Genomic DNA, 23,025 nt, shown 5'->3' on the forward strand with positions numbered 1-23,025 from the left:
GCTTCGGTTGCCCACAGACCATCACCACCGACCAGGGACGTCAGTTTGAATCTCAACTCTTCCACTCCCTGGCCAAGCTCTGTGGCATTCAACTATCGCGAACAACTGCTCACCACCCAGCGGCCAACGGACTCGTGGAACGTTTCCACCGAACGCTAAAGGCAGCCATCATGTGCCACGCAGACCAACACTGGACAGAAGCCCTACCCCTGGTTCTCCTCGGAATCCGCACGGCATTCAAAGAGGACCTGCAGGCATCAGTAGCTGAGCTCGTGTACGGCGAGCCACTAAGAACTAAGAATACCAGGAGAGCTGCTGGCCATCTACGAGGCCGTAAAGCACTTTCGCCACATGCTGGAAGCGCGCCACTTCAGCATCTTCACAGACCACAAACCTATCACCTACGCCTTCCAGCAGAAAAGGGACAAATGCTCACCAAGGCAATTCAACCACCTGGATTTCACACCAAGTCCAACCTTTGAACAAATCCCAGCCTTCACACCAAGTCCATCCTTTGAACAAATGCCAGCTGTTGAACTTATCCCAGCCTCCGAAGAAGTCCCAGCATCCAAACAGATTCCAGCATTTGAAGTAATCCCAGTATTTTAAGACTTTATGATGTTAAAATCATGTGTAACATGTCACACCTGTGACAGGTTGGTTGGTTGTTAAAATATTAATTGTACTCAATATTAATATACTGTAACGTGTTACACTCGTTCATTTCGTGAGTATAGTTTATTTTTCATTGTTTTTCATTTCGTTTTCTTAACTGTTCTCCTTATTTTTCAGTGCAATTGGCGGTGTGAGTGAGCTGTGTCGATTGATCTGCGTTTGAATTGAAATACTTCGTTAGTATTTTTTTTTTGTTTCTTTGTTTTCCAGTTCGTGTTCTTTCCTTTTTTAATGTTTTGCAGTTTTATATGTTTTCGTTGTAACTTTCCTTCTTCTTCTTCTTCGGTGCAATCGCTCTGCTTTAGTTGATCCAAATAATGCCTCGCAGAAGATCAAACTTAAGTCGTCGTACTCGCGGAGCGGAAATCAATTCACTCGATCTGCCACAGCAACGCGTGGCCGGGTACAGCTAGTAAGTAGATAAAAATGGACGTATGTTACCGAAAAGGAAACAATTGTGTGTAGTCCTTGGCAGTGATACAGAACACGCCTTCATTAAGTGTAGCACAGTGACGGGGCGTCCACTGGCATTGTACTGTTATAACCGGCACTGTGTGATGCTAGGGCAATGAACACAAGACGGTATGATTATAATTTGAAATTACATATTATAAAAGTTGATTAGAAGAAAGTATACGCAGAGATAGATAAAATAAAAACAAAGTCATGCGAAACATTAGAAAACGAAAGTGCTGAAGAAACCAACGGCAGTGAACTGGGACCTCAGAATGAAACGCGAGGGACTTGGGAAACCCGAAGCAGGCCTATGCTCTTCCGGCTGTTCAGAATTTCAGGACTGATCAGCAGTCCTAATGATGCCAGGCCTGTCACATGCCATAAATGGTGACAGAATTTTCATTGGTAGAGGGATACCTAGGTACTGACACCAGTGCCATAGAGTCTACTATAAATCCTAGGACCAAACCTGATCTTTTGAAGTTAGAAGCCGTCATGAAAAAGAGTTAGATGTCAAACATAAACAATGATCTAGAATTCACTAATTTCAAATGATATTATTAGTTATACTTAAGATGCACAAGCACAATAGACCACTGTAGGTCGCGGTGCAAGGGCCGAGAAGGACCACAACTCATACATTCATTAATACTTAAGATATACGTAATTCAAGGTCTCTGATATGGGTTTGTGCAGATCACAGTGGCCGTGCTGTATAAGGCATGAACTGTCTTCGCCCGCTCGGACGCTGGGATCGTGGGTTCGAATCCAACTTCAAACATGGATGTCTCTGTGCGCGTTTATTCTGTTTCTGTTGTCCCGTGTGTAGGTAGCGGCTTTATGACGGGCTGGTCCCCCGTCCAGGGAGTCCTACCGACTGTGTAAAAGATCGAGAAATTGAAAAAGCGACCAACGTCCAACAAAGGGGTGTAGAGCCATGGATAGACGGATCGATAGACAGACAGACAGAGAGACAGACAGATAGGGGTTTGTGCTAAATGCTGCCCGCGTGTCCGAACACCTCGCCATAGTGGCGCATAAAAGATAAATGTAAAGTTGACCCTGTGCTTAACTAATTAAGTGCTACGCCATGGAGGCGTATGCGGGAGTTGATATGTACATTCACGCACTCCTGACCTTGGAAATGTTTGACACCCCGGCCGCTTTACCCGCGGGGAAAGAGCGTTAGGTTCCCATTAGATAAGATGCTGCGCTGGACGACGTGGAGAAGAGAAAAATCTTTCCCTTACTGGGAATCGAACTCTAACCCCTAAGTCGTCCGGCCCGTAGCCAGTCGCTATCCCGGTTCTGGCACATAGAATAGTGAAGATTGCGCTCCTCCAGCCATGCTCAACCTCTGCACTAACTGGGTCAGGTGACCGTGACAGGAATTTCTGCAGGACAGTTCGTTGTTCCTTTATGGGACACTATTTCACTATATGTTTCGGCCTAATTGACATTCCTGAGGTGTTCAGGTTGTTGCAGTTCAGGAGTTTGCTGATGACTGAACGCGCTTGCCTTCCTATTATTGTTATTTTTGGTTATATGGGTTACACGTGGTTTCTTGTCTCTAATGTGTGATGCACTATGTTAGAGCTTTTTTAAAGGCATGCCCAACGCGTCGATCGCGGGACGATTTTTGGTAATCTCATAGGCCTATAAGCAAATTATACGTGAAAAGCATGTAAATTCACGTGTAATATAATATGATTATATTCAGATTTTGTAGGGAAAATACGTATTAAAGTAGTCTTTACTTTCAATGCATGTTGCTTTTACAACAAACATGTGTCGTGTTATTTTTACCAATATTTTTGCTTAAAGCGAGGTACGACGAGAGGAGGGGGTGGTGGATCACTGGCAGTTTTGACATTAAAAAGTCGATCACAGCCTGTCTGAAGTTGGACATGTCTGGTATATACAACACAAATTAGGCCGAAACATGTAGTGAAATAGTTCCAATAGAGGAACCTCGAACTAGCGGCGCAGAAACCCCTGAGTCACATCTGCACAGAGCAACAGGATGCTGCAATATAACATGAATTGTGAGTGACCATGTTAGGCCCATAGAAAAGAATCCCCGTTAACCTTGGACAGGACTCTGGGTGGGCCCCAACAGCCTGATCGTGGTGACAAAGAGGATAATATTTACTGCATCTACAAGGAATCGAATACTGGTCGTCCAGCCCCTTTACTGACTGAGCAATTCCAGTACATCTACAGCTGAATGCTTCTTAATTGCCTTTGTACTTGTACATTTGCTGGCTGTACCTGCATCTTTCATTGCTACTTCTTGTTTAAATAGAATCGTTTGTGAGCCTGCAGTTACTTTAGACAGGAAATGTAGCGAATGAGAGGAAACATTATCCGTTAGTAGCGCCATCTGTCCACGTGGAAAAGATGATAGAGGGCGACACAAAGAGATAAAGTAAAGATGGCTGCTAATGTCCCGCCATAGCTCAAGCGGTTAGTCGCTGGCTTCCCACCGCGGCGGCCCGGGTTCGATTCCGAGTCTGGTCAAGTGGGATTTGTGGTGGACAAAGTGGCGCTGGGGCAGGTTTTCTCCAAGTACTTCGGTTTCCCTTGCCAATCTTCATTCCACCAATTGCTCCACAGTCACCCTCACCTATCATCTGGGGCTGGTACAATAGGCCAGAAATGGCCGCAGTACAAGGGACTTAGTCCCACCACACTAGCAATAAAAATGGAATAAAATAAAAGATGGCGGTTTGGCTGCCTTCATTCCCAGTGATCGATTCTGATGGCCGCGTTACGAGATTCTGCTATATGAAGCAAACGGAAACGTTCTACTGCCTGCAGACAGGCGCCAATCATTACGCGGGCAACTCGAGTAGGGAAAGGAAGTTTTCGTTACTTTTATTAGAAAAGCACGCAGGCAGGGCCGACGATGCAGCCAGCAAGCGATCTTGACTATTTCTTTTCTATGTTTTACGAATCGTCGCTTTTTGTACGTTTATTGATTTATTCAGTAAATGCAGAAATAAAGATTAGAAACAGCTGTACCTGCAGAGCGTAAGAGCCTGTGAGTATCCTCACGGAAGGCTCGTCAGATCATGCCGTCTGCACTCCAGTCCCACAGCGGGAGTTCTACGAAGCAGGCTGTTACAGCGCTAGACAGGTGAACAGAAAGACATGACCAGAGCTTACAAACCAGGCACTCCACAGAAAACCACTGCAATGGTTGCTATCGGGCCTTTACACCGAGGGATAACCAAACTATGATAGTGATAACAGCAGTGGTTGTTATCAGTACAAAAGCCTTTGCTGGGTGTTCACAGAAATAAACGTGGACTCAACTTAATTCATGTTATAGGGAATATGCTTAAAAAGTTTACAGTTTCTCGTCAGGACAAAACACATGTGTTTATGAAACCCAGTGTTTATTACAATGTTAAAAATCCCCTAGTCTTAGCAAGCTGAATCCAATCCACATCTCATAACAAGTGCCTCCAAGATACATTGCAATATTATCCTGCCATCTATACATACAACATTCGCTTGAACTTTCGAAACAAAACCTGTTATTAAGACTAGGTTTGTTGTCTTCTGGGATGTGATTTCGTACATTTTGGTGATTTGGTATACGCATCGCCGTGAGAACAGTAGGCCTAAGCGCCACAACTGTCTTACTCTCTCATTTCCCATTTCATATACTCGATTTAAGAGCCGGGATAGCGCAGTCAGTATAGCGACTGGCTACGGGCTGGACGTGAGGAGCCGGGATAGCGCAGTCGGTATAGCGACTGGCTACGGGCTGGACGTGAGGAGCCGGGATAGCGCAGTCGGTATAGCGACTGGCTACGGGCTGGACGTGAGGAGCCGGGATAGCGCAGTCGGTATAGCGACTGGCTACGGGCTGGACGTGAGGAGCCGGGATAGCGCAGTCGGTATAGCGACTGGCTACGGGCTGGACGTGAGGAGCCGGGATAGCGCAGTCGGTATAGCGACTGGCTACGGGCTGGACGTGAGGAGCCGGGATAGCGCAGTCGGTATAGCGACTGGCTACGGGCTGGACGTGAGGAGCCGGGATAGCGCAGTCGGTATAGCGACTGGCTACGGGCTGGACGTGAGGAGCCGGGATAGCGCAGTCGGTATAGCGACTGGCTACGGGCTGGACGTGAGGAGCCGGGATAGCGCAGTCGGTATAGCGACTGGCTACGGGCTGGACGTGAGGAGCCGGGATAGCGCAGTCGGTATAGCGACTGGCTACGGGCTGGACGTGAGGAGCCGGGATAGCGCAGTCGGTATAGCGACTGGCTACGGGCTGGACGTGAGGAGCCGGGATAGCGCAGTCGGTATAGCGACTGGCTACGGGCTGGACGTGAGGAGCCGGGATAGCGCAGTCGGTATAGCGACTGGCTACGGGCTGGACGTGAGGAGCCGGGATAGCGCAGTCGGTATAGCGACTGGCTACGGGCTGGACGTGAGGAGCCGGGATAGCGCAGTCGGTATAGCGACTGGCTACGGGCTGGACGTGAGGAGCCGGGATAGCGCAGTCGGTATAGCGACTGGCTACGGGCTGGACGTGAGGAGCCGGGATAGCGCAGTCGGTATAGCGACTGGCTACGGGCTGGACGTGAGGAGCCGGGATAGCGCAGTCGGTATAGCGACTGGCTACGGGCTGGACGTGAGGAGCCGGGATAGCGCAGTCGGTATAGCGACTGGCTACGGGCTGGACGTGAGGAGCCGGGATAGCGCAGTCGGTATAGCGACTGGCTACGGGCTGGACGTGAGGAGCCGGGATAGCGCAGTCGGTATAGCGACTGGCTACGGGCTGGACGTGAGGAGCCGGGATAGCGCAGTCGGTATAGCGACTGGCTACGGGCTGGACGTGAGGAGCCGGGATAGCGCAGTCGGTATAGCGACTGGCTACGGGCTGGACGTGAGGAGCCGGGATAGCGCAGTCGGTATAGCGACTGGCTACGGGCTGGACGTGAGGAGCCGGGATAGCGCAGTCAGTATAGCGACTGGCTACGGGCTGTACGTGAGGAGCCGGAATAGCTCAGTTAGTATAGCGACTGGCTACGGGCTGGACGTGAGGAGCCGGGATAGCTCAGTCGGTACAGCGACTATGCTATGGGCTGGACGTGAGGAGCCAGGATATCTCAGTCGGTACAGCGACTAGGCTACGGGTTGGACGACCGAGGAATCGGGTTCGGTTCCCGGCAGTGAGTACAGGAGGCTGTTTCCCTGGAGATGTTAAGCTGACCTGTGGCCACTATATGCGTTTTATGCTTGGCGCTTCGGTACTAGACCGTGTTGGATGCTCAGCTCTGAGCTTAGCCATTTTATGCCGGTAAAGGTAGAGATAAAGTGATCCTTAGGAGAGTGGTGGTATAGCTCCAGCATCCTTGACCTCGGCGTTAGATGGAGGTAAAGGGTCAGCATGGTTAACACGGTTAAATGGAAATGAGTGGTCAGCTTTCCTATCGGGCCGATTTACCGTCGCAGGTGCTCGAGGGCTCAGTTGCTTCCGTAGTTGTCTTGGATGTAGTGATGAGCATAAAATTCCAGTATTTCTTCTGGAAATCGAACCCCGGCAGTACAAAAGCATATTTCACCCTTTTAGTCACATAATGTATATCACGGTGCCTCCACAAATAGCATCATGTTAACACAAAATACAATAGCCGAAGTATTAATGAACTGTATAATTAATTACCAGCATTTTCTTACAAATGTTCAACAGAAACCTGATCATAAGCAGTTACAAATCAACCCTTGACGCATCCTTTTTCGTGTTCTGTTTAAGTGTTCTGAAGGAAGTTCGGTCTTTTCCCTTTCATGTTAATGTTTCGCTCTCTTCAGACCGCACTCCGGGGACACAGACTCCATTATAACTTTGAGAAGCAAAGGCTTTCGTAATTTGAAATTATAAAAGAGAGCCATCCGGCGCGCCAGTGGACGCAAGTTTCTATTGCTCGGTGCAACTGCAGCACATATAAGTTTCCCCGTTACTTAATTAAGCATTACACTGTTAAGGCGTATGGGAGAACTGAGATATCTCCACATATTCTTAACTTTGGCATTAGAAGGAAGTGAGTGGTCAGTGTCACGCCCTGTCCTCTTCACACATAATCTGTATATTCGAGCATCACTCAAGAACGGATTTCTATTGAACCAACCCTGATCGTAAAGCCCTGAAAAGTATCATTACCAAAAACTGTATCAGCATTCAGAAATTCAGTATTTAGTGCGTAAAATTTGATAAACTTTTGAAATTACGTATATTATAAGGCCAAGGTTTTACCACACTCCCATAGAATTTAAGGTTGATTCCTGAAATCGATTATGTTCGCGTCGCGTTGAGAGCTTCCGCCTGAATCCGTGACTCGCATGGCAGGTTCGTCATCAAGGGATGGGGGAGGAGTTCAGAAGATGATGTCGCCACCTATTTATAGATACCTACTTAAAATTTACCCAGGAAGACTGAATAAAACCATGGAACGACCTTTCTGTCGGGGTGCATAGCGATAGTAAAGTCTCGTGCCTCCGAGAATGCACAGTAGGAGGAAGTTGTGAGAATGATTGCATTATCGCTGCTAACACTGGCGGCGGCGTCATCATCATTAATATTATTATTTAGAATGTCAGGTTCTCACAGTGGTGGCTATGAAGTGTTCAATTTTCTGGATATAACGCCTCGAAGTCTGCTGAAAGCCAACCGACGTTTAGGAGGAACATATCGCCGTGAAACAGGTAGCGAGCAGAGCAAGCAAACGGCGGTTGACTTTCAGCGGACTACACGATGTTACAACTCCGCAGATATCTGCAACTGCTACTTCCTACTAAGTGGCTCAGGCCGGGACACCTACTGTCTTAACTTAGTTTTATCACAGTTGTCCTTAGTTCAAGTAAATTCCAGAATATTACAGCAAATTACTGCACATTCTTTCCTGCAGCAACCATCCTACTACTCAAGACTATGTAGCCCGAGATATTGGCAGTGTCATTAAATTAACAATAGCTAAACAAAGATTATTATTTCTGATGCAGAACCAAGTGTGGGCCAGCAGAGGAGGGGCCGTGTTGGCGCGAGTGGGCAGCAGGCTGTGGAATTTGACTGTCCAGAAGATTTTGGCTACTATCCACACCCTAGTGACTGCACACAATACTATGTCTGTGTGTTCGGTGATGCACTGCTTGAGTCATGTACTGGAGGGCTTATGTACAGGTAAGAAACCTTGTCACACTGGGGGCATATGCATAGGTGAGGAATTTTGTTATAAATTTGTAAATGGTTCACTTATAACTGCACAAAGTTCATGTAGGTGATAGCATGTCTGTCTTTCAGGCCCGAACATATCCAGCATACATGTGATTGGTATTAGAAACGCATATTAAGAATCTTCACTGCAGCCTGCATCATGCTGGTATACCAGTTAGCCAATCTTCCATGCGATTAAAAACAAATCTGATTTCTCAAAAATATTTCACCAACAGCACTCTGTACATTTCATAAACTTAAGGGATTCTGTGTTCTACGCCTTCCATTCTGGGGGTACACAATAATATAGTTGGTTGAGGCACTATGCTTACAAGCCAGGAGGTCGCGGGTTTGATTCCAAATGAGGTCACTGGATTTTTCAGTTGACCTAGTTCTTCTAGCTGCAATATGGCCTTAGGGTCGACTCAGCCCCTAATAGAAATGAGTACCAGAAATCTTCCTGGGGGTAAAGGCTGGTCGACTCATAAGGCTGACAACCTCACTGCCATCTGTGAGCCAACTGTCTGAAGAAAATGTGGGTTCATCGACATCTCACAATCATATGGGCCTCCACGGCCTATTACAGGGATAGTAATGTTTCTGTATCTGATAGACATGAAGATTGATGAGGTATACAAAATCACAAAGAATGCACCACAGTTTGTATTACATCCTTCACGTCCCAGATGTCTTCATACCATTGCATTTTATCGTGCTCATGTCAGCAGTAGTCATTTGAATTAACTATGCTATATTGGTTACATTTGTTTGACTACACAAGACAACACAACTGTGAATACAAATCTTATATCCATGTCTTATACAATTTACTACTGACTGACTGTATAATTAAAGTTCCAATTGTTCACACGGGTTTTTCTTAAGTAAACTATATACAAATTATACAATCTCTTATTTCTTTAATATATATATTTAATAAATTCAATGGCCATAATCGCGTATTTATTGATTAATCTACTCTATAAGTTTTCAATGAACTTCTTGGAATATGTAAACAATACAGGGGCATGAGTATTGCTTTATTCTGGGATGTAACACTATGCAGTTCAGTGTGTCAGCACAAATCTGCAATCTCCATCTCTGAAGAAACTACACAGCGACACATGCAAGAAGACAGATCTCACACAGTAACTGGATACTTTAACCCATAAACTGACACATGAAAGTTAGTTCACTGCATGGCCGCGCCATAGCACAAGTGGTTAGTCGCTGGCTTCCCGATCCCGGCTATGGTCAAATGGAATTTGTGGTGGACAAAGTGGCGCTGGGGCAGGTTTTCTCCAAGGACTTCGGTTTCCCCTGCCAATCTTCATTCCACCAATTGCTTCACAATCACCCACACCTATCATCTGGGGCTGGTACAATAGGCCAGAAGTGGCCACAGTACAAGGGACTTAGTCCCACCACACTAGCAATAAGAAAAAATAGTTCACTGCAAGAAACAAGCAATGAATTAATCATTAAATTAAGATTCTAAAAACAAAAGAATGGGGCACCAGATATATTATGTTATTTTTTACAATGGTGCCACATGGTGGAAAGATTTTTATATATCAAATAAATCAATTTATGAATTAAACCATATATGATTTTGTACAGGCAACAAAAGCAGTAAATATACATTGGTTTATACATTAAATCTTGTGTGGCGTTGCAGGATCCACCACAGAGACAGGACAGTAGGAAACAAAAGACAGGAGGATTTAATGTTATGGAAGGTTAATCATGTTACAATAATATTCCAGAATCTAACTTCTGTTTACAGCCATGAGCTCCAGACTTGTGACTGGCCACGCAATGTTGGATGTGGAGCTGATGGTGAAAGTGCAACAATCAGCACAGTTAGGGTCACTGATCCCAGGACCAGACAAACCACTCCCACAGGGTCATCATCAAGGTAAGTCATGATCTTCTGGATTCTGATGCCATTTAGTCTTATCAGTAGATAACAATGCTTTGGAAGAACATGTTGCCTTTATCCTCAAAAGCCCACTTCAACCCTGAAGATGCAGACAGTATTTTCTGCTGAAATATTAGCATCCACCATTAAGACTTTAAGGTTCTCCAACCCAGAAACACTATCATGAAAATGCCCTTCTCAATTGTGTACCTTCATAATCAGTTGTTACACATGAATGTGAACTACTTACCAACTGAAGGAAGAATGAGCATATAGAATAGTAATAAGATACCTTCATCACTCAACAAAAATAGAAGACATAAAACAAGAACTAGTGGAACTAGGACACAGAGTCAGAAATACAATCAACGTATATCATAAAGCTACTAAAGAGCCATTGAACCTATTCTTTGTAGACCTAGAGCCAGCCCAAAACAATAAAAAGATCTATGAAATAACAGGACTCCAAAATAAAATAGTAAAAATATTAGCAAAATTCCTAGATGAATTAAAAAATTTAATTCAACAATTACTACAACAAAATACTATGGTACTAAACATGCTAACAACACTCATCAACAAAACGAAATAAATGGCCAGATTCCTAAGAATAACCCAAAGGAACGCCAATGGACTTCCAAATCACCAAGAAGATATAAAAATATTTCTAAACATAAACTCAATCAACATCCTGCTAAGCAGCGAAACCCACTTCACTAGCAGAAGCTACTTTAATATCCCCAAATACAAGCTTTACCACACAAACCACCCCGAAGACACAGCCCACAGAGGCACTGCAATCCTAATCAAAGAAAAAATTGAATATCATGAACTACAAAAATATGAAAAACATCACATACAAGTCACTTCCATCAAAGTCAAAACCTTTCTTTGTGATTTCACCATTACCGCCGTCTATTGTCATCCCTGCTATAGCCTCAAGAGAAACCACTTCGAGTCATTCTTCCAAACCCTGGGTACAAAATTTATAGCTGGCGGAGACTACAACAGCAAGCACACATTTTGGGGTTCAAGACTCATAACAACAAAGGCAGAGAACTACACAAGACAATCCAAAATAACAATTACTTCATCATATCAACTGGAACACCAACATACTGGCCCACCGATGAAAATAAAATTCCCGACTTACTAGACTTCTTCATAACAAACGGCATCTCTCCTAACTACATAAACGCAACTGCAAACCTTGACCTAACATCGGACATCCGATCATTGCAACAATAAGCACATCAGTTATACTAAGGAAATCCAAGCCCAGACTTCACAACTCCAAAGCAAACTGGAATCTCTTCAGGAAAATAATAGAAGACAACATAAAACTAAATATTAAGCTGAAAGATCCAACCGACATTGAAAACGAATGTAAAAATTTCATCACCCTAATACAAGAAGCCGCCAAAACAGGCAACCCCCATAAATGATCCAAAGAACCTTACAAATAACATACCGTTAAGAATAAAAAAAAAATAATAGCGGAAAGGGAGGGGCCAGATCAACCTGGCAGAGGACTCACACTCTGGAAAACAGAGCAAAAAACAACAAAATCAGCAATACGCTAAAAACGCAATTACAAGAATTAGAGAATGGATCATTCGAGAACTATACCGCAAACCTCACAAGACAGGACAATTCCATTTGGAAACCAATAAAAAACAAAAGAAAGCCCATATCAGCATCACCACCAATATGCAAATTCACATCACCCCCAGGAAACTGGGCAAGAAACGACAAAGATAAAGCTGACCTATTTGCACAACATCTACAAGAAGTATTCACTCCACACAACAATAATCAAGTACAAGAAGTAAACTTACTTCTAAATGAACCCATACAAAACACCAAAGACCAAAGCTCTTTACCCTAAAGAAATGCAAGAAGCAATAAACACTTTAAAGCCAAACAAGGTGCCAGGCCATGATAACATCATAGCCGTAATACTAAAACATTTACCAAGGAAAGACCAAATACAATTTCTATACATATTCAACGCCATACTTATACTGGACTATTGGCCTCGTCCACTCAAAATTGCCCAAATGATGATCTTGAAACCAGGCAGAAATCCAACAGATGTCACATCCTACCGACCAATAAGCCTTCTACCTACAATTTCAAAAGTCCTCGAAAAACTATTACTCAACAAATTAAACCAAGAATCAAACCCACAAACATGGATACCAAACCACCAGTCTGGTTTTTGATAAGCCCACTCAACCATCCAACAAAGCCATCACATAGAAAATACCATAACTAACGAACTACATACATACATTTCATTTCACAAGTCCAAACCAAATGGACATGAAGGTCATCATATAAAAAAAACAAATACAAAATATTTAGACAAACACACAGATAACAGAATAATTAAAACTAATTGTTTATGTTATGCTCCACATATTCAGAAACTGTATAAAAGGAATTATTCATAAGATATAAAGACAGCTTATTTTTAAAACTAATTCTATCCTCTTTAAGGCTTTGAATGGTTATGGGCAATCTCTTGAACAGTTTAATAGTGGTAAACATAGTACCTTTCTGAAATGCAGAGAGATCTGAGTTTGGCAAATATAATTGCTTTCAATTTCTTGTATTCAAACCATGAACATCTAAACCTGTACAAAATTTAGTTTGATTATCAATCACAAACATCATCAACGAGAGAATGTATTCACATGACAATGGCAGTATATTCAATTTCTTAAAAAGATCCCTACATGAGTCTCTAGGTCCCNATTAGTTTTAGTGATATTTAAGGGCAACTTATTAGCTGTGAACCAATTTACAATAAGAGACAGTGTACCCATGACTTTATGCTTAAGCTCAGCATGATTATTACTGGTAACCAAAATACTGCTATTATCAGCAAAAAGAAAAAAACTTTAGCTGGTGGTATTGTGGTATTGCTGGATGTATGTGTCACATACGTCCAGCAATACAACGCATGCAGCCACATAAGAAAGACACATCATAAGACACAGTATATACACAATTAATACATAAGAAGAACGAATCCCATAGTGGATGAATGACATTACACACATTTCATATACGACATGTAAGATGATAGATCTTAACAAGTTTTAATACATAAATTTTATTATTGAACAACGACGAACACACATTTTATATCATTTTATAAATGGACACTTGATGGCAGGCAGTGCAATGGTTTAACGTGATTAATACACCTGAGGATGGCAGAATGATGCCGAAACATGTAGTGTGAAGAGACAAGTGAAACTGTATGCATTAAAAGACGGTTAATATATACACATTATGGATACATAGGAATAACCTTTGACAAGAAACTAAACTGAAGACAACACATAATCAAGAAAAGAAAAAAATGGACCAAAAAAACCAAAGAACTCAACTGGCTCACAGGAAGAAAATCCCATATCTCCATCGAAAAGTTACTAATCTACAAGACAGTCATGAAGCCTATATGGACATATGGCATAGAACTCTGGGGCTGCTCCAGCAAATCCAACATTGCCATTATACAGCGTACACAGTCCAAAGTACTCTGAACCATCACAAACGCACCATGGTATGTATTCAATCACACCCTACATACAGATCTAAATACTCCTTACGTAACAGAAGTCATCTGAGAAAACAGCACCAAGTACTTCAACAAACTATAAAATCACTCCAACCCTCTTCTTCAACCACTACTACAACCTCACCAAAATTGAAGACTCAAAAGAATTTGGCCACCAGATTTAAGGAACTGAGGAAAACACCACTGGATGTTTATTCTGCTCACGCCATGAAGAGTGTACACTCAGCTTTTATACTGTACACCAATCGGCACACTGGCTTGCAGATTGTACAATCTGATTGTCAATAAAGGAAGAGAAGGAAAAAAAAAAATAATGTGAACTGTGGTACACTATTTGAGGGTAGGACACTTGCATTACAAGCTTTTGAAACCAGCATTCTCAGGAAAATTTATGGAACTAAAGTACTAACAAGGGATATTATATAATGAAGAAATCTGTGATATATACAAATCATTTAGCATTCCTGAAGTTCAACTGAAGGTTGCAGTGTATTGGATATGCAGATTAGATTATACAAGTAATGGATGTAGAAATTTTATGTGGAAAGTCTATTCAAAATTTATAATTTGGAAGAACGAAAAATAGATGGAAACATAATTCAAGAGGCCCGTCAATTATCTTCATAAGTTCAATCTTTAGCGGCTCAGAGCACATCTAAAATACAGTTAAGAAATACAAACCAACTGCAACATCTAATCCATTGACTCAAAAAATACGCACATCACTAATAGTGTTAGATTTATGAGAAACAAATGGCTCAAGCAATCTCAAACCAATAGTCAAATTCCTGCCATACTTTCTGGACAGTATTGTCGTTAATTTTTGCATAGGCCTCTGTGGTCCATTTCTTGAGCAATGAAGGTACTAAAGATCATCCTTAACAAACAATCAGAAGAAAAAAGAATCTATGAATGTGAGATCTGGTGACCTCAGGAACCATTCCATACAAGCTCTGTGTCCAGTGAATTGATGAGGAACAAGTTACCTAGGTATGACTTCTCTTAACTGTGGAAGTGAATTCTAGAAAACGTTGTGAGAATGACAGCTGAATGGGAAGATCTAAATGTCTAAATTTGGCTTTGATTTTACTGGTGTCAGACCATCAGGTTCTGTTACTAAAGAAATAGTCAAGTATTAGGCAGTCAGAAAGACACACACTGTGAAATGTATACACACCCCATTATGAACTTTTAACATCAAATACCAATTCTGGTAATATGAAATATGAATTATGACAACCAGAACTACAACAGAGGTCTCTCTCCCAAAACTCTGTGATGCATTAGCCAAGATTCAAGAAAATGTATACAAAGATACACTGCTCCTTTCATAGAATAAATGATTCTGTCATATTAAAACAAATACGAAGGTTTTCAGGCACCAGGATAATTAACTAATGCTGAAAAGAGACAAAATCTCATTAGATCAAATCAAATTTACTAAAACCCAAAAGAAATTAAGTATGCCCTAATTTAAAGCAGTGATACAAATATAGCATATTCATTCCTTCATTTCTAGGACTGTATCCATCTCTAGAGGACAACAGCAACAGCAGCAACAGCAACAACGGGAACAACAACAACGCCAGCAGCAAGAAGAGATTGCAAAGGTGAGGCATTGTTACTGCAGCTATGGACAGAGCTAATGATTAATTTAATATGTAATGAAGAAAGGACCTGCTGCTCTGTATTTTTCGATTACATGATTTCATAACATTAAGTATAATCAGCTCCATCCATATTTACAATTGCTAAGCTAGTACAAAAGTTATCACATTTAAATTATATATGTATATATCCCCCCCAAATTGGCTCACTTCTTTTTTATTCCGTTCTTCAGTGATATCACACATTGTCAAACCGGCAGCATTCACATTTTCACTTTGCCTAATTTTAATTTTCTTTGTTGTGAAATAAAAGTTATTGGCACTGACTTTAAAGCAATTGAAACAGTTGCAGTCTTTCATTATGGTGGGAAAAGGAAACGTTAGAGTGTTAATGTAAGATGATTTTGAAGAAAACATTATTCAGGAGGCATGTTGAAAATATAACATTGCATCTATAGGAAACAGTGCTTCATTTCATATCCATCTTTGCCTTTTGCTGAATCCCTGAAATGTAGCCTGTGAAAGCACCACTTAAAATTCATCCATTACAAATATGGTTAAGACTGCTTAGTCATTTTGTGAACTTATCATTCTCCAGGTTGCATGGAAAACTTAGTTGTTATTTAAGTTTATTACATGAAAAGTTATAATAATCAGAAATTAATACAGGTCACTTATCTCAAGTTTTTAGGCAAAGTAATATATATATATATATATAATACTATGGCATACTGTCATTAAATGTAAAACCACATATCAGCACACCGAAAAAACTTATATTAGTTACTAAACCTGAAATAAATTCGAATCTGAGGATCTTGCAGTAGTGACTATGAGGAGGACTGTCTTCTGGGGTATAACATTGTGTAGTCCACTGAAAATTGACTGACATTTTCAAGGAACATTTTGCCTTCATCTAGAGCAGGCATGTCCAACGCGTCAATCGCGGGATGATATTTGGTGGATCTTATGGGCCTATAAGGAAATTATATGTGACAAGCATGTAAACTCACTTGTAATATAAAATAAGCAAGAGATCATAGCTACTATTCAAGATCTTCAATTATCAAGAAACACCACTGTGCGGCGAATAGAAATGATGTGTGGAAACATAACTGAACAGTTGCTGAAAGATGTTTCCATTTGTGTTGCTTTTTCCCTCCAACTGGATGAAGTTACAGACATCAGAGACAGCCCTGTTACTAGTTGCTTTTACAACAAACATCATGTGTCATGTTATTTTTACAAATATTTCCGCTTAAAGCGAGGTACGGCGATAGGAGGGGGTGGTAGATCACTGGCAGTTTTGACACTAAAAAGTCGATCAGACCCTGTTTGAAGTTGGACATGCCTGCTCTAGAGAATCAAAGAGTAAGCCAAGCAATAAACCAGCATGAAGCAGACAGCAAGCAAGCTCTTCATCTTTTAAAATATCAGCTTATACTCCACTTCTATTTAGACCTCGAATAATTTTTACTTCACATGCTTCTGAGCATGATTTACCATTAACATCCTTTCCATCCTGGTAGCTAACTCTACTCAGCTAACTGTTAGTTAATTCCTATACAAATACAGAAATTACTGTCATTTTGGTCCAACCGCGATCCTAATGGTTCAGAAATAACATGTTATACTTACTTAAAATGGTGGACCTGAACCAGCCTGTGGCATCTCTATAGGAGTTGCCAGACAGGCGATCAGGGACTGGACAAATATGAAGCACAAGAAATACTGGGGATCCTTGACTGCATTCAGGCAAGCAAAGGGACTCATACGAGGACTCTCTACTAAAAGAATGAAGGAACCGTTGAAGTTAAACAGGAACCAGCTACTTACAGGACACTGTCACCTCAAAGGACACCTCTTCAAATTGGGACTAAGTGATAGTCCCACTTGTGAGAGGTGCCAAGAAGAAAACGAAACAGCCAGACATATCCTGTGCAAATGTGAGGCCTTAGCTTGTTTAAGATTATGTCACTTGAGTCTATATTTTATGGAACCAAGTGACTATTTCGACATCCCCACATACAAAATCCTGCGCTTTATTCGATGCGCAGGATTGCTGAGGGAATAATCAGAAGGGGAGGCACAGTAGATCGCTGTGGTCGCGGTGAAAGGGCCAAGAAGACCCACCCCTTTTACATTCATTCATTCATTCATTATTTAAAATGGTCGATCTTTTCTTGTGTCATGATGCCAAACACCACATGCCAGCTGGTCCATAAAGTCACATTAAAATCTCATGCCTAAAACATAATTTTTGCTAATATTTAAAATTTTATCACTTGTTTACCAAATAATAGATGAATGCAATTCATCCAAGTGCATGAATATTTGATGTTTACCAAATAATATAAATTATACATAACTGATCATAGAACATCAGAAAAAATATAAGAGAATTCAGAATTACCAATTAAAACTTGCGAATACAAAATTTAATGCAAATTACTGATTATAACTAATACACAAATTAACAACTTAAGAGAACTCAAGAACTGAAATGACTAAAGTGATATCACAAAATATGGAAACTGATATATTTTAATATCATATACCATTATCTTCATTCATTGCCTGACTAGTAGCAAACCTTTTGTGCATTCAATTGTTTGAGGGATAAAATACTAAATAAGTTATTGGTCCTTATAATTAAGTTCATGGATGAATATGTAAATACTTGTTGAATGCATAAATACAGTATGCACCAAAACATTCAGTACTGAAATGAAAAGACGAACAGTATTACCTTGTTGTCATCTGTGAGTTTATTTCTCTTGAAAGAAACTAACATACACACTATTAGAGTGTTGATTTACCACGGTATGCGTAATGTAAGTGTTTGAAGTGTGCACCACCTCACTTTAGACAGTGTTCATATCGTTCACACAGACTCTCTATCATATTGCGAAACAGAGGTTGCTGCAGACTCCTGCAAAAGGAGACGATTTGCTCGCATAATGCAGGCACAGTTCTTGGTGGATCTTCACAGTTGAACACACTCTCCTTTAACATTCCCCAAAAGTAGGCATCAGGGAATGGGAAGTCAGTACCATGTGAAATGATTTGTCCTGGAAAGTTCTTCTGCAGCATGGCTAGAGATACTTGACCAGTATGGCTGGTCGCCCTGTCCTGTTGATACCACTGTCTATTCATGTGAAGGCCCCTTGCATGAGAGCACCTTCTCAAATCCTGAAGAAATGGTCTGATCACCATGTCCCTGTAGTCTTCTTGGGTGACGGTAAGAGCATTGCCTTCCTCATTCTCTTTTGTCGAAACAATTACTGGTTGACCAGACATCCCCTTCCGTTGACACAGTACACTACTAGAACGGTGAAATTTCCCACCAATAGAGAGAATAACTGTGTTACTTGGTGCTGTCTCATTAAATCTCTCTTGGAATTGTTCTGTCACCTTATTCAAACTCGGTCGCCCTTCACGGCCATTTCCATATGAGCGGAAATAACACTCAACTATGAATACTTTTTCCTCCGTCAAGAGACCCATTTCCAACAACTCCACAACACAACTTCCTTTTCACTACTGGGAAAACATGCGGCTGGAGCTATGCCCCGTTGACAAACGCACATGCATGTTTGAGATGCGCGAGTTTCAGTACTACATCTTTTGGCGCATACTGTATGAAAGTTTCTCTGTGTTTAAAATGGCCTGGATATGAAGCTGATCATTCACCTCCATCTAGTTCCAAGGTCAAGACTGGAGGAGCTATACCTCCATGGCATAGTGTTTAATTAATTAAGCACAGGGACAAATTTACCTTTTCCTAAAACTTTTGTTCCTGTGCATAACTAATTAAGCACTATGCCATGGAGGCATATGGGGGAGTGGACGAACAGATCTTTTTTTTGACCTCCAAAATAGTTGGAAGTGAGTGGTGAGCTTCATGCACTGCCCACCTTACCCCTGGGAATAGAGCCCCTGATAACCATTGGATATGAGGCTGGGTGGGCCCCAGAACCAATCTCAATGACTTGGAGAAAATTCTTGCCCCTACTCAGACTCGAACTCTGACCTGTTAGTTGTGCAGCCCATAGCCAGTCGCTGTACTGACTGCATTATCCGCGCCCCCTTCCTTTTCCTACCAAATATAATATTTAAAGACATGACACACAAGATATCTATTATTAGTGATGGTTGAAAATATGTATAACACATACAGTATTATCAATATATGCAGTTCTTTCTTACAAAATTTAAATTCTTTTAGAATGTTGGTTTAAGAACATGATAAAAAATAAGAAATGAATGATCACCCACAGCACCAACTGTATGCTGATGACCTGGGTCCTGCAGAGGAAGTAGAGAGTGACCGGCAACAAAGAGTGTACAGAGGTCAACCCTCAACTGTTGGGCAGGTCGCAAGAGACAGGGATGGCCTCCGACACCAGGTCACCAACGCAATTCCAGTAAGTACAAGCAGTATCCTATTGACACACAGAGGCTAATGCCAGGCTCAGAAACTGGACATGAGAGGGGCGTAAGCGGAAAATCCCAGTATTTTGAGGAAGCCTGTTACAGATAATACTTATAAGTGGTGTGTATTGAAGAGTGATAAACAAGAGTGAAGATATGAGTCAGTACATGAATTTGATCTTTTTCTCTTTCATTTTTGTGTTCATGTAAAGCACAAACAAATCTACTGTTGCAAACAGTAAGTGCACTGTGAAATCTTATAAATTATTTTCATTAACCTTTAAACGCCGGACTTCTGAAATAGTGGTAAGCTTGAGCTGGCCGGAGTTTATTTAAATGCCCGCTGCTGGTGCGCGTTTAAATGCCCGTTGGTACTCTGCCTTTAAACGTCCGTTCCTGTTATAGCGCGTAAACAATTTTAAGCATTGTGTTTAAAAATGCTGTATCTAACTCAATTTTTATGATAAATGGATGGAATTAATTTTGTTTGTATCAGCAAAGAACATAGTGTCGCATATTATAACGGAAGATTTGAAATTTTTTATACAAATTATACTCCATTTTCAATTTTTTGTTTTTAATTTTGATGAGTACTGCAAAAATGATTTCCCAGTTCTTCACAGAGTTGTTCTGCATTACAAATTTATTTCTGTTTGTAACACTTGACAAATTTTAGCAGTCCCTGATGTCATAAAACAGATGGAAGCAATAAAATCATTTGGCCTTCTGCTAGCACTGCTTACACTCTTCGGATTTTCGAATCTTTTGACTGAAGGTCAGAAGAATGAAAGAATGGCTATTCAAGAGAAAGCTAGAGAGGTCCCTTCTTCAGTTCCAAGACCTTCCGTTATAGCTGCAAAAGCTTATTGCCCTTTCTATGGGCCTGAATACACAGCTGCATCGCGGCTGAGATTCAGAGTGCGGTCTGTTTTCTGTGCGTGCTTAGTGAAATCGAATACTGTAGTTTTATTTCAGCCTAGATATACATCAAGCAGATAACAACAAAAAAGGTATGTACATCGAATTTTACTGTATATTTTTAACACATTAATCTGCAGAATCTGCAATAAAAGTACTGGCTCATGGATGAGTTTGGGCATAACTCATACGTATACTCTTTTTGTTGTTGTTCACCTAGGTATCATTTTAATTTTTCTATTAGGGCTTTACTCAAGTCTGTCTGGTAATTACTACATTTAAAAATAAATAATTAGGACTGTGCATTCGCTTCTACTAGCGGCGTGTGCGCGCGCTTCCCCTAGCGGAGTTTAAATGCCCGAATGGCCAAAACTGGGTACTTTCACCACTACGACCTTACTCACCACTGGCACAAACGGGGCACTTCGGCACTTAAAGGTTAATTCGAATGACTTTTCACTGTATCCAAATATTCACCAAATATTCTCCAAATAAAAGTTGTATATCTCAGTAAGACCTACATTTTACATTAATGCAATTTTGTACAGCAGATGCAAAGTAGGGATTTATACTGAACTAATATGAATCAAAATTGTACTTTCTCAGAAACTTTGGCACAGATTTCATCAAATTCCAATAAGTAGTTTTGCATTTGAAAGATGCTCACACATAGGCATGACCATATCATGAGTTCTTTTTTATATACTTCATGGAAAGAATACACAAAAATCTGTGTTCAGATTTGGTTGATGTGCATGGTTGCCTGTCATAAACAACCACACCTAACAAACTGGCTCAAGTGGTAACACTACTGATTCTTATTTTGGATACAATCTGAGTATCAGTGAAGGTACTGGCTATCCTGACTGAGGTTTTTGTGGTTGGCCTCAGTCTCTCTGGAGAAACGCAAGGATGTGTTCACCACCCTTTCCCAAAATTTCCAATTCATTAATCAGCATAACATTAGACACAATATATATACAATAAATATAATAAACTTTATAACAAATAATACACCTCAATATCCACTAAGCATTGGATATAATAATAAATATATAGAAGAGTCAGTATACACAAAATTCCTTGGCTTACAAATGATAACCACTTAAACTGAAAATACCATATCGATCAGTTGGTTCCAAAGTTAAGTGGGGGATGTTATACAGTAAGAGCTTTGTTACATGTCAGCAACAGTGATACAGTGAAATCAGTTTATTTTGCCTACTTTCACTCTATAGTGAAGTATGGAATAATATTTTGTGGTAACTCATCTGAAAGCAAAAAGGTGTTTACATTACAAAAGAAAATTGTTAAAATCATGGTGGGCATAAAACCTCAAAAATTTTTATAGAGAGCTATTTAAGAGATTACAGATCTTACCTCTTCCATATGGATATATATTTTCATAACTAAGCTTCATTATACATAAGCAAGAACATTTTCAGACCAATTCGGAAGTGCACAGTGTTAACACAAGAAACAAGCACCATCTCCATAGACCGGTTGCTAACCTGACATGTTTTCAGACCAATTCGGATGTACACATAGTTAACACAAGAAACAAGCACCATCTCCATAGACCGGTTGCTAACCTGACATGTTTTCAGACCAATTCGGATGTACACATAGTTAACACAAGAAACAAGCACCATCTCCATAGACCGGTTGCTAACCTGACATGTTTTCAGACCAATTCGGATGTACACATAGTTAACACAAGAAACAAGCACCATCTCCATAGACCGGTTGCTAACCTGACATGTTTTCAGACCAATTCGGATGTACACATAGTTAACACAAGAAACAAGCACCATCTCCATAGACCGGTTGCTAACCTGACATGTTTTCAGACCAATTCGGATGTACACATAGTTAACACAAGAAACAAGCACCATCTCCATAGACCGGTTGCTAACCTGACATGTTTTCAGACCAATTCGGATGTACACATAGTTAACACAAGAAACAAGCACCATCTCCATAGACCGGTTGCTAACCTGACATGTTTTCAGACCAATTCGGATGTACACATAGTTAACACAAGAAACAAGCACCATCTCCATAGACCGGTTGCTAACCTGACATGTTTTCAGACCAATTCGGATGTACACATAGTTAACACAAGAAACAAGCACCATCTCCATAGACCGGTTGCTAACCTGACATGTTTTCAGACCAATTCGGATGTACACAT

At 41.1% G+C, this 23,025-nt stretch overlaps 1 protein-coding gene across 5 annotated transcripts in view; it reads left to right on the top strand.

Moving 5' to 3' along the window:
• The window catches only part of LOC111872094 (mucin-12), a 317,589-nt gene that overhangs the window by 206,711 nt on the left and 87,853 nt on the right, over positions 1 to 23,025 (top strand). For all 5 annotated transcript variants that reach the window (XM_033754529.1, XM_033754528.1, XM_023865645.2 and 2 more), the window contains exons 2-5: positions 8,149 to 8,326; positions 10,146 to 10,277; positions 15,392 to 15,482; positions 19,760 to 19,906. In XM_033754529.1, coding sequence (XP_033610420.1) covers positions 8,149 to 8,326; positions 10,146 to 10,277; positions 15,392 to 15,482; positions 19,760 to 19,906 — 548 coding nt within the window. The remainder of the gene's footprint in view (positions 1 to 8,148; positions 8,327 to 10,145; positions 10,278 to 15,391; positions 15,483 to 19,759; positions 19,907 to 23,025) is intronic.

This window comes from Cryptotermes secundus, unplaced genomic scaffold, assembly GCF_002891405.2.
Source record: "Cryptotermes secundus unplaced genomic scaffold, Csec_1.0 scaffold403, whole genome shotgun sequence".
Classification (NCBI taxonomy): Eukaryota; Metazoa; Arthropoda; class Insecta; order Blattodea; family Kalotermitidae; genus Cryptotermes; species Cryptotermes secundus.